Raw genomic sequence first — 13,103 nt, forward strand, 5'->3', positions numbered from 1 at the left:
AAAGGAGGAATGGAGACGTTTACCCCAAGAACTCCTGGATAATCTGGTGCTTAGCATGGAGAGACGATGCCAAGCAACAATTACAGTAAGGGGAGGGCATATCCCATACTAGGGAACATCTGCCAGTTGTACTTACGCTTCTTCTGGCAATCATGTGTAACGCCACTATATGTCAAATGAAGCCTCTTTTTGTTCCATACCCTACTTTAAGCTTTATATTCATTTCTGCGCCATTATTCTTTTACCATCGTTTAAGTACAAAATAATGTACATCATATTCAAATTTCATGTCAATCGGATGATTTCTTGTATAGTTATGACAAAAAACGCACCTGTTGCTTAAGTTTTGCACACCAGTGTAGTTAGTACATATACAACATTAAAATAAATCTTTTCGTGTCTCTAAAGTATGTAGGCCCTCGATGTAATATATTAATTTGGACCCAAAATATTGTTGTTGCGAGGTTTTACTGTATAAAGAACAGCCTCTGGTGCCAAAAATCTTACACTTTGTGGAATCCAAAGAAATGCAATAACTAATTGAAGAAATTCCTCATAATTACTTCTTGGTTAAATGCTCAAGTGCCTATAATAAAATTCTAGCTTTTAATATCAGATATAAAATCTGCAACTGTTTCATCCATTCTAGTTAGGTTTAAAAAGATTCAAGAGTTGTGAAAACATTTAGAAACATCAAGGGCTGATTCCAAACTTAACACTCAGTGGAATACATAGAATTATAAATTCACCCTACTTAAGACTTCACACAACTATTTTTGTAAGTTATAATATGAGACAAGAATACTATGAAGAGACATTTGGGAATTACAAGTATTTTTTTTATTTTAACTTATATATTTCGATTTAATTAATAAGGAATGAACAATTGCTGATAATGCGAGGAAATAACTGTATTCAAAGTTTTGTGAAGTGTGTGTATGAATTAAAAAATATTTTATAAAAATATCTTATTGAAATTCATAAAGTAGGGTAAACAACCTCTCTGAATGAAGGTCTACATTTCCAGGTATGTTGATGGCAATTAATCGCAAAAATTTACAATTTATTTGAGATTAAAAACTTAACACAATGTAGCAAAGGACTGATTTTTAGCATTTGCTGCCATTGCGCTTTAATCTGTGATATTTTTTATTCTTTACTTATTGTTAAAATAGTATATCAAGCTAATATATTTTACATATTTATGAAAGAAAAAATTAAATTTGAAATGCTTTGTTGTGGTAAAATAATTATCACACTGAAAAATATATTGAAAATTATTGTGGAAGGATCCAAGTCCTGAATTTACTTCCAAATTATTATTTTATGTATTGAGATTTATAATCATAAGATAGGAAAATCAAAATGGCATTTCAGTTGAGCATCTTTAATACCGTGTACTTTCTGTCACTGTAAAATGGTGAAATTACATATTTGAAGCTCTTTTTTTTTTAAAAAAAGACAGATTTTCTTAGTATTTTTATGACACTAATGTCCTAAAAACCGTAGAATTGCTCAGAAACTACTTTATGCAAATAAAACACTTTATTAGAAATATTTTTATTAATTACAAAAGGCTAAAATCTCAAACATAAAAATATACTTTTGAACAACTTGCAACATTTTAATCAGTTCGAAATTGGTTGATTATTATTTATGATATGCAAAATATAAAATTGTAAAAAAAATTGAATGAACCGAAACATTGATTAACTATTTTTAATAACATTTCTACACATAAGCCAATTAAACAAACAGAAATTTCTATTTTCATTAAAGAAATTTAAATACTAGATCAATGTTGTAAAGATTGTAACAAAAAATTTGATAAATGACTAGGTGAGTTCTGTATGTTTCAAGAATAATTTTATTGATGGTGATACTTATAATTCTGTCTCTGTTAAAATCCATTCAAATTTTTATTAGTAGGATAGCGTTTTGATGTTAGACTAATTTAAATAACTTTTACAATACACAATGCAATTGGATAAAATGCAGAGCTTGGAATGACAACTAAAAATAAGTACATATTCGTTGGGAACAGAATTTCATGAAACTAAAATGAACAAATAAATCATCTAACTTGTACAAAGTAATCAAATTTCTGCAATTAATTACTATAAGTTTATTTGAAACCTGAACTATTTTGTGAGAATTCACTGAAAAATAATTAAGACAAATTTAATAATTATTTTTTAAATATAATAAACTCTTCAGTGGTGCAACAATTAACATTCATTTAAATGATTTACTCACTTCAATATAGAATATTATGTTCAAAAATTATACTCAATATAAGTACTAATAAAATACTTGATTACTTTCTTTTTAGTCTATACCAAAAATATATTTAATTGCACTTTAACATGATTACTGTGGGCATATTTTTCATTTCTTAAAATACAGGTTTTGAAAAAAACATACTGTATCTTATAGGAATGCTCATAACCTATTCTCATAACAAATGAAGCTCATTCACAGTCCCTGAAGAAACAAATCTGGCAGTTTTTGGCTTGAAAAACTAGTTAGTTAAGACTAGCCACAGCTTTCTTGGCAGCGTCATCTAAATCTGATGCAGTTATGATTGGCAATCCACTGTTAGCTAAAATACTTTTAGCTTCACCCACATTAGTGCCTTCAAATACAACAAATAAAGAATCAATTGATATTATGTAATGATAGCATAAAACATTTTAAAATTTTGCCAAAATAAATATACATCAATGAAGCATTTATTTCAGAATTCTGATCAAAACTAGGCATACTTTAAAAAATAATTTTTTTAGTTTTCTATTCTGTTTATTCAGCTTAGACACAAAGTGCAAAAAAAATCAGAGTTACTTTTGTTTAAATAATCTAAATGGTAGCAGGGGGTAAATAATTGGTGCTAATTATTAATTAAACACACACATATCTATATATTTTTTTTACATATTTGGATGCCTGACCCTCAAAAAGAGTTTACAAAAAATTGGATCAGAAATTAAGGTTGTAGGAAGCTATATATATTAAAAGTAGTACCATAGCAGGAAGATTAATTTAAGACCATGTGATCCACAAGAGAGAAATACTTAGTGTTTCCTTGATGCTAAGCAACCAAGTTGAGACAGTAAAAAAGGAATGAAATAAAAACAAGCCTTTTAATTCATCCTTTTGTGTTAGCTCAGGAAGGGTTTTTTTTCTTTTTTTTGTTAATAGAAAAATATCTCTAGGCAAAATTTTTTTTGGCTGATTTCCGCCCAAAAAGCAAAGATTGTTTTTGTTTTCATCTCCTTTGATAATAAAATTTGAATCGATTAATAAATTATTTATTACTTTCCAAGATTTTAGAGTTTGAATCAATGTGGGAGTTATGAGGCTTTATTTGAATAAAGAATAATTTAAAATAGAATCCTGATGTTTCTATACATTCTGAAACGGATTTTTGTAAATTCGTCATAAAATGACACTCAACATTTTCTTCAGTTACGATCAGTTATCACCAAATATTGCTACTATAACTTATTTGTTTAATTCAGTTTTGTTTTATTACAAACTTACCTTATGATTCTTACTACCGCTACATACACATATCTGATACAATAGTCTCCTTTTAAACAGTTTGTAAGGTTCTTAAGAAACTATAATGTTGGTAGCAAAACTAAGAAGATAAATGTATTTAATTATGTTTATATTCACTACAACATTCAATAATAGATTTCCATAACTCCAAATCTGGTTACGAAATCTTAATTATGAAGTTAAAGATAACTTAATACAGATTGGATGCCACAATTGTCTTACTGTTTTGAGAACCGCTTGAATTCTGTTAAAATAATATCATCCAGATGTTTGCTTCTAAGAGTATAAGATTCTGATCAAGACCTAAATGTAACACTGTATACTTGATGGTAAAAATTTCATTGGCTTTAAAAAATATGAAGATAGCAATAAAAGTTAATATGTTTCAAGCACACAAAAATAAACGCTCTTTCTAAAGACTTGCCAGGTGTGAATGAAGAAAACAAAAGTGATTTGAAACAGAGAAAGTGAAGTTTCTAATGAAAAATAAAACTGGAAAAACTGCAATTCCTTAAAGTGAAATAGAGAATAAAATATTAAATTAAGACAAAAAAAAACTAGAAAAACTACAGTGGCCTAGAGAGGCAAATTAGAGCAAAATGCATTTTCACATGTTATAGAAATGTTTAGGAACTCATGTCATTAACAAAGGAATCAGCATTCATATGAATAAAACACGATTATCGAGCATCAAGATCAACTGATGTGACAGAAGTGGTTAGAATTTTGGCATTATCGAATTGAATATATATCCAAGATTTTGCAGCAATGATGATTTATAGCATTCTTGAAAATGGACTTAACCCCTTAACGATCGGTTATTTTTCAAGAAAACGGTCATAAAAGTGCCTATTTTTTTATCCCTGAAAATTATATAAAAATATGTGTATGAAGAATAAATATATTATAACCTATATAATATATATATAACTTCACCCCATCATTTTCACGGGAGCGAGAAGGAAGGGGTAAACCATGGTGTTCCTTTAGGCTAAATTTTAAAGCCTAGGTTGCACTGGCAAGATATTCATTCTCTGTTACTATGGTTTTTCTAAGTTTTATTTCCCACTTTTGTTTTCCTTTTTTTTGTTACAACCATACATTTTTAGTTTCAAATCACTTTTACTTTCCTCATTTACATCTGACGAGTTTTGGAAAATGGATGCTTACATTGCCGATTTCAAGACACGCTAGACGTGAAGAACTCGTGTAATTAATTTTCTAGCACTCTAAACATGTTGACTTTTATTTACATCTTTATTTAAAGTTTTTATTTTTCTCCTTCAGCTCTTAGAGCAGGGTTTCCGCTACGGTAGCTTTTTTCGCAAAATGCGAAAAGACCCCTCAAAAATGCTAAAATTCAACAAAGCATTTTCGCATTTTTGCTAAAGGATTTTACTAAATTCCATTAAAAAAAAGCTTAGTAGAAGATTAATATTGAGGGTCCTGAAAATGCATTTAACTTTCAAGAAGCATTTGTAAAATGGGCAAACATGAAAGAAAGGAAGATTGTTAATTATAAACCAAAATGTTTTGATAAATAATAAATGTGTTTTTTTTTGTTATAGGTATTCTTTTTGATATTCTTGTACATTAAGCTATATTCTTTGTCAGATAACTTACAGTACTTGTTTGATATAAAGTAATTTTATAAGCCTAATGGCATTTTAGCATTTTGCTAAAACTTTTTTTCAGATTTTAGCTTTTTTGCTAATGAATTTTTAGACTCAGCTTAAACCCTGTCTTAGAGATTATACATTTAGCTTCATAAGAACTTCGTTTAAATGTAAGGGTGTGAAAAATAACTCTTAAATCAAATTTACAAAACAAAGAATCATACATTTTCATATACTTAGCTACCACCAGAAAAAAAAATTTCACAAACTGCGTAAAAATTCAGCAACCTTGCATTAGTAAATTCATTTCGTTTTAAACATTGACAGTTTAAAAATATGCTTTATAAAGAAAGATTTTAAAGAAAGATTTTAAATAAGACATTTAAATTTTAAACATTTACAACTGAGGTTTTTTAAACTTAATAAAATATCATTTTAATGTGCTATTTTTCCTTGGGAGAAAATCTGGTATATAGAATTATTTAAATAATAAACTATTTCTTATTTTGGTGTTACTTTGTCCACATGAAATATCTAAAACATTTAACCTTTTAGTTGCGGCTAGTCAGGTGAAAATTTTTTTATTGTGGTTACGGCGCATTTTTGCAGAAATTCTTTTGTTGTAATTTGTATGCCACATTTCTTGAAGGAAGAAGTTGCAGGGTTGTAGTGTGCATCGTTATGGGTGGATATTTTGGCATAGTTATGCATACGTTGGCATTTTTTAGTGATGTTTAACACATTATGAGAAAAAGTTAAAATATAACTTATAATTAATTTAATATAATAAAATGATATTTTCTCTTATGCAAAGCAAGCATTCATTTAAAATTTATTTAAGAATGAAACATGTATTTTATTGTATCAGAAATTTTTTTAATAAACTGTTACAAACGAAACTTTTATTTTTTTTCTAATAGGACATTTTTTTAAGTTTTATTCTCATCTTAAAAGTATTTATTATTATAAACACATTAATAATAATAAATAATTTTAAAAGGCAAATTTTTTAAACTTCTAACGATGAACGTTGTAACTGTTTTACATTTTTGAAGATTATTTTATCTGTTAAAAATATAGCAAATGTAGAGTCTCGTCCATTACATTTACGCAAAATTGAAATATAAACATTCTTTAAATTAAAAAATTTCCGAGTACCTTTTGCCTGCATTTCATAATGCATAAATTTTACACACGTATATTCAATAGAAATTCATTAAGATTTCACGAGAATATTTTATATAAACATTATTAGAATTATAAAAAAATATTGTTTAAAACACTGAAAATATTAAAGAATTTGTTTTAAATATGTTCAAAGAAGAAAAATTACTATTGTTTATCTTGTTTACAACAAATATATTACACAATAAAATAATTTGCCACGTTTCTATTTAGCTTATATTTGAGCCCCATATAGAAAGAACAAAAATCCCATTTCATTTTAAAATTTTGTTTTGAAATATTAGTTAATTTTATAAAATAATAAATAGAAAATGATAATAAGTAATAATATTAGTTATCAGTGAAATTTTAAACTGATAGGCTACCTTAATACTTTCCTTATTTTTTTATAATTCAAAAAAGAATATTCTTAATTTCTTATTTATTTTAATTTTTGTTAGAAGCAGGAAATGTTTTAAACAAAACAAAAAAAAAGTAACTGCTGATTTGAAGTATTTCACGATTGCCATATGTATATGAAATTTTTTAAGTCATCAATTGTTATCAGACACATCTATACAAGTTCTATTGAGATAATGATTGTAAAACATACATTTCCTTTGGTCACGGTATGGTCTTTCTTCAGGTGTTTGGAATAACCATTATTAAGAATTTTAAAAATGACAGAAACCAAAATATATAATAAATAAGAGGACCACCGAAAACATATTCTGACTGATAACACAACAAAAACCAGGAAATGTCACTTTGCCTGCTGTGGAAGAGGCGGGGATATTTCCGTATCCGTTATCTTTAGAGAAGGAATAACAATTTATTTTATGCTTAATTACAATATGACAAATGCTAAAGCTCTCAATGGGAACATTTCGTTGGAACTTGAAAGAAAAATTTGTCTCTGAGAACTTGAAGCAAGAGGCAGGAATGATACCTTTCTAAAAAAGATCAGTATTTTATCATGATTGAATATTTGAAAAGTGGAAATTGTTTCATTGTGACTAAACTTCCTGTTCAGGGTCAAGCATTCAAAACCTTCTGATAGATGCTCTCTCCTCTTTCCACAAATATTTTTAAAAAATTTTAGCTTTCAACAGTACTTTTTATTTTCGGAATAATAAATTAATAATATAATTGCTATTTTTTTTTCACATAAAAGAAAATTTGTTTCACGGTTTCAAAAGTTTTGTTCAATATAATTACCAATGAAGAAATTTACGTATACTTCCATCTTTTTGTGCACGTTAGATTTAGAGTTTGAAAAGTTTAATTAAATTTTCCCTTCAACACTAGGAAACTGCATATCACTTATAGTAAAAAAAAAGAGAACAATATTCTGTTTTAATAATATAATTATGATTTTTTGATTTTTTAATATTAACATAATTTAAAATCTTAGAAGATAACTATATTAGAAAGGGGCAACATAAATTATTTTAGACCTTAAAATTTTTAGAAAAATAAAGTTTAAATTGTTATAAGTTTTTAATTATGTTACTAAATTTTTAAAACAAATGTATAAAATATTAAAAAATATTTTGAAATATTAAACTATGGAATTTTTCAATACTATAAAGTAATTTTTAGCTCACAATACCAAATATTTTATTGATCACATACGTAATAATTAACGATTTTACTTTAAATTATTTAGTTAAAATTTAATACTGTTTATTTCTCGAGCAATGTCTTATCCGTTAGCATTCGATACTTTCATTCTGTGATTTATTTATTTGTTTTACCGGACATAGAAGGGTAAATTATGCAATGTGAAATTTCCCCTAAAACAAATTTTAACTTTTTCCATGATTCTTAAACAACTGTTTTTATAAAATTAAAAAACTGAGTGTAAATATGAAGAGAGAATAAATATTTATAGAACTTCTAAAAAATTCAGCTAAACTAAATATATAATTTGTACATCTTTTTCTTTCTAATTAATGCGTAAAAATTACAGACTGATTTCGATTGTATATGATCATCTGAATTTGTAACATGAAAGCAATACCTTTTTAATAAACTTTATTTTTGTAACTTTGAAGTAATACATTTGAGATTAGCTGAGTATTTAAAAATATTAAAAATTCATTATCACTATCAATTTCATGAATTTGATTCTTTTCTTCTTCCACCTTACACTCAGATTCAGAACCCGAGTAGGTTTCAACATCGAAATCATACATTAACTTATCGATTTCTTCTTGAGTGAGTGGTCTCACTCTACGTGACATCTTAAAATGTGAAAAATTCTTTCAATGAAAAAAGAATAATACAATACTAACCGGAAGCAACAAATTAAAAAATAAATAAAAATTTCATTAAAACATTATCAAAAGATTAAAAAAACTAACAAAAACGTAACTAACAAGTAAATTAACCGAAAAAAAATAAACTAGGATTCGCTAAAGATCATTGCTGAAAAGATCTCGAATGTAATGTAATTAATACTACAAAGAAAAAGAAAGACATTCTTATTCCTTAAAACTCACCAACTAATAATCAAAGAGAAAAATCTTTCAGCCAATTTGAATCGAAAGCGAGCAGCGTTAAATCCTTTTTTTTTTATTTTAACATCAGGCCAAAATTATATGGGGTTCCTGAAGAAATGACAGGTGCAATGGAGGTCTAGGAGAAAAGGGAGAAGAGAACTACTGGTACAACTGCTGATCCAGCGCCGCAATGAGAGGAGTTTTTTTTACCAGTACCAGACCTGCCAACATTGTAATTTGCATGACCTTACAATTCTGAGCTAGTGTTTTACTCGACATAGAAAGTGTTATTAGAGGACCTTTTTAGACAAAACTAAGATCTGTGACTAAATACACTTGTCAATTTTGAACAAATTTAAAAAAAAAAATTTCATTGTGAAAACAGTAACGAAAAACTTTTTTTAAATCTTGACTATTTTATTATACAGTTGTTTTAAAACATATTTACACTTAATCACAATTTCAAAATTCAATTTCTAGATTAATACAAAAAGGAAAAAATTAAATACACGTTAGACTTAATTAAAAACAATTATTGCTTTAAATGTTCATATGTAGCAGACTTAGCTGCTTTTAAAAATCCTTTACCGAAGGTCTGCTCATAGCAACATCCAGTTTGCGTGGTTATGGCAATTAGAATGTCCTCTACAATGAACGACGTAAAATGAAATGCGTCCTGTATTACATCGTCATCACTTCCAGGCGCAAAATATTTACTAATACTTTCATTTTTATTAACACATTCCTCTAAAATCCTTATGTCTCTTCGTGCGTATATGATCATTTATATCGCTTTTACCGCCATGTGCTATTTTAAAATCTAGTTCGCAAACATTACAAAAGGCATAGTGCTGCAATTTCTTGGACTTAATTATGCAAGGAAAGCTTTTAAAATAAAATTCTAAAAATATCTGATCGTAAACTTTAGTTGGCATTATTACAAATTTTAAAACAAAATCATGCTGCAATCCATGCGCAACAAATGGTAAATAAAACCATTACCGTTGCCAAAAAGCGCTCTTAATCTAGCCCGTGATTACCGGTCATGTGATTTCCTACATCAGAGTTCCCACCGGCTCATTGCTTTACGATTGTTGTAGTGTCACGTGATTGGCTCTCAAAACCAACCAGATTACAACTTGTCAGGGACACATTTTTTTTTTTTTTTTGATGAGTTTCATAACTGGTATTTAAAATCTTGTAAACCTTTCGTTTCATGATTTTAAGAAGCATGCTGTTAATTAAATTTTTTTTTCTTCTTAAAAAAAACAACAACTTAAGAACTATAAATGAATATAAAACCGTACGATTTTAAATCTTGTTCGCACAACCATACGATCGAGTGAAATACTGTACACTGTATGGTGAAACCGTACAAGTTGGCAGGTCTGCATATGCTGTACCAGCTGCAAGCAAAGGGTTAATTTTATATTTACACATTAAAAAAAAATTTTTTTACATAAAAATTATAACAATGCTTATTTTTAGGTCTTAAAAAATTAAAATTTGGCAAGTCAAGATATTTCAGCTTAGATCAATTATGAAGTAGCCATAATTTATGGTATTGGGAAAGTATTTGGACAATGTTTTGTTTTCGTTAATCAGTGTATTTTTGTTTTTTAGTATAATTTATTTATTGTTAATTAAAAATACTTGAACAGATGAGATTGCTTGAAACAGCTGAGATGTTCTTTCATTTAATCAGCTAGAGTTTCTGGGAAACTTATTATTGTATATAAGCGTTTGCTTTTTACATATTATTATTGCTTTTTATGTACATAAAAGAGTAATTTTTTTAAAAAAAAATTTAATTAAATAAAAATATGCATTAAGGCTCTGGAAATAGATATAATAGTTTTTAGTATAGAGTAATGACAGATACCTTCAAGGCGGACAACCAGGGGCACTTTCAGTTGAATATTTCTACAGGCATTGGTGATTCCCCGAGCAATGATGGCACAGTCCACGATTCCACCAAATATATTAACTAAAACAGCCTTCACCTGCAAAAAAAGAACCAAACTTTAAAGGAAACACAAGGTGAGCATAGTCTAGAATAATTTTCAGGATGACTACTCAAATCAAGTTTTAAATTTCCCTGATTTTTTTAGGTTAGAGTGTTTTCTCCCCTCTAAATGAGTAGGATATATAACTAAGCCACCAAGAAAAGTGTCAATATTCTAAAATATTTCATTTAAAATGTATTTTTTGCTAATATATAATTTTAAAAACAAATATTTAAATAAGATTTATTTTAACAATTTAGCAAGATTTTTTTAAATTTTAATGTCTTGGTATGAGATTAAATTTTTTTACTCAACTTATGAATATTTAAATATATTCTAAACTAAAAATATGAAAAAGTAATTCTATTAACTCATTCAATTCATCATTTTTTACAAAAAAAGTTACTTGCTAAATTTTATCCATAATCGGCAATAATCACAGAGAATAATTTTTTTAATGAAGAATGTATTATAATTTTTGTCTAAATACATCAATTTTTGCATGCAAGTATTGAACATTGTATTATTTTAATTCAAAAGATGAAATTACTTTTTCATCTGAGGTGAGTATCCTGAATGCCTGCAATACTTGATCCTCTTTGACTGAACCACCCACATCTAGAAAATTAGCAGGATGTCCCCCATACATGTGGATGATGTCCATGGTTGCCATGGCAAGGCCTGCTCCATTCACTACAAAAGAAAATACAAATAAAGATTCTATTTATGCACACTCCTAATATATAATACAGAGAATGAATTTCTTCATTCACTAAATTCAAATGACGCTTCTGAAAATGTTTTTTCTACAGTAACCTTAAAAACAAATCCTCAAGGATAAAATAACTTGAAAATAGGCTGGAGTAATTGTGAGCCTAACTCAAAAATTCTTAAAATTTCTTGAATAAAATCATTATTGACGCATTTCAAAAAGTTTATGTATTTGTAAATTGAAATCATTGATATTTTCAAAACATGAAATTCTAAATGAATTATACGCAGCATAATTTAAATGAATAATTATGTATAAGTTTACTTTTATATTTAATCATATTTATTATTATTAAACACATAACTACAATTTTTCTAAAAAAAAAAAGACAACAGGGCCGGGATAGCCTGGTTGGTAATGTACTGGGCCCATGTAGAAGAGGTCGCGGGTTCGATTCCCGCCAGATGAGGTAAATGGAGACTGATGCACATTAAATCTGGTGAGTTACTAAGTCTTCCAAGTTCCCATTACCAATCATACCTCTGTGAGTATTGATCCAAGAGTTTCTTAGTCTTCTGGATTGGTTCAAAATGACATGGCTGCAGAGTTGAACATTAGTAGTCGTAAATCCAAAATTGGGTTGGCTATTCAACGATGGTTATAAAATAAAAGAAGGCAACATGTTAAATTTACATTTTTTTTTCCTTTTTCTCAATATTTCTTAGTTTACTTCAAATATATTTAAAGTTTTGAACTTATCTATGAGAAACATGGAAAAACATTTGAAATTTATAAACATATCTTTCTTTTTTTTGCTGATAAAAATAACTATTTAGAGATAAAAAATAAAAATAAATCTTGAAAATTAACTTATAATGTATCTAGCTTTCCCTTATAAACAAATAAAATAAACTGTTTTTTTAAAGTTTTATTGTTGAAAATTGAATTCTTAAGTATCTACTACGAAAAAAATATTGACAAAAAGAAAGCTCTATAATAAAATTCATACTTCTAATTATTTTAAATAAAACTTTTAGGGATTTTTATACTTGAATTCAGTAGCAGCATTTACGAAGCTACGAAAGTAGTTTTTATAGCTACTAAGTAGTTGCAAAAAATAATAAAAAATACATCTAAATCTAAATCTGTCTAAAATCTAAGTTAAATCGTAATTAATGTAAGAACATTTTTGAAAACTAAAACACAATGAACAATTAAAATAATCAATACAATAGCATGGATTAAAATTTTAATTATAGGTTAATAAAATTGTAAATTTTAATTGAAAGGTACTTATATAAAAAACATATTGTAACACTAAATATCAAACCATCCAAAAAAAGTAACTAACAAATCAACAGACAAGCAAAAAAAAAAATGAATAAAAGAATAACTTTTCAAAAACTAAGTGATCCTGAAAAAATTGAATTTAATAACAATACTACACTATAAAATGAATTGAATCGAAATTGAATTTTATTTAATTCAAACGTTTGTAAGAACAGAAGAAGAAAAAAATGGAAAAACTAAAAAAAAGCAA

At 27.2% G+C, this 13,103-nt stretch overlaps 1 protein-coding gene across 1 annotated transcript in view; it reads right to left on the reverse strand.

Moving 5' to 3' along the window:
* Positions 1-1,526: 1,526 nt before the first annotated feature.
* LOC107438654 (Succinyl-coenzyme A synthetase beta subunit, GDP-forming) overlaps positions 1,527-13,103 on the reverse strand; it is a gene marked incomplete at its 5' end in the record, with an annotated part of 38,329 nt that continues 26,752 nt past the window's right edge. The window contains 3 exon segments of the mRNA XM_043053228.2: positions 1,527-2,635; positions 10,728-10,848; positions 11,402-11,544. Coding sequence (XP_042909162.2) covers positions 2,526-2,635; positions 10,728-10,848; positions 11,402-11,544 — 374 coding nt within the window.

This window comes from Parasteatoda tepidariorum, chromosome 6 (genome assembly GCF_043381705.1).
Source record: "Parasteatoda tepidariorum isolate YZ-2023 chromosome 6, CAS_Ptep_4.0, whole genome shotgun sequence".
NCBI classification, from domain to species: Eukaryota; Metazoa; Arthropoda; class Arachnida; order Araneae; family Theridiidae; genus Parasteatoda; species Parasteatoda tepidariorum.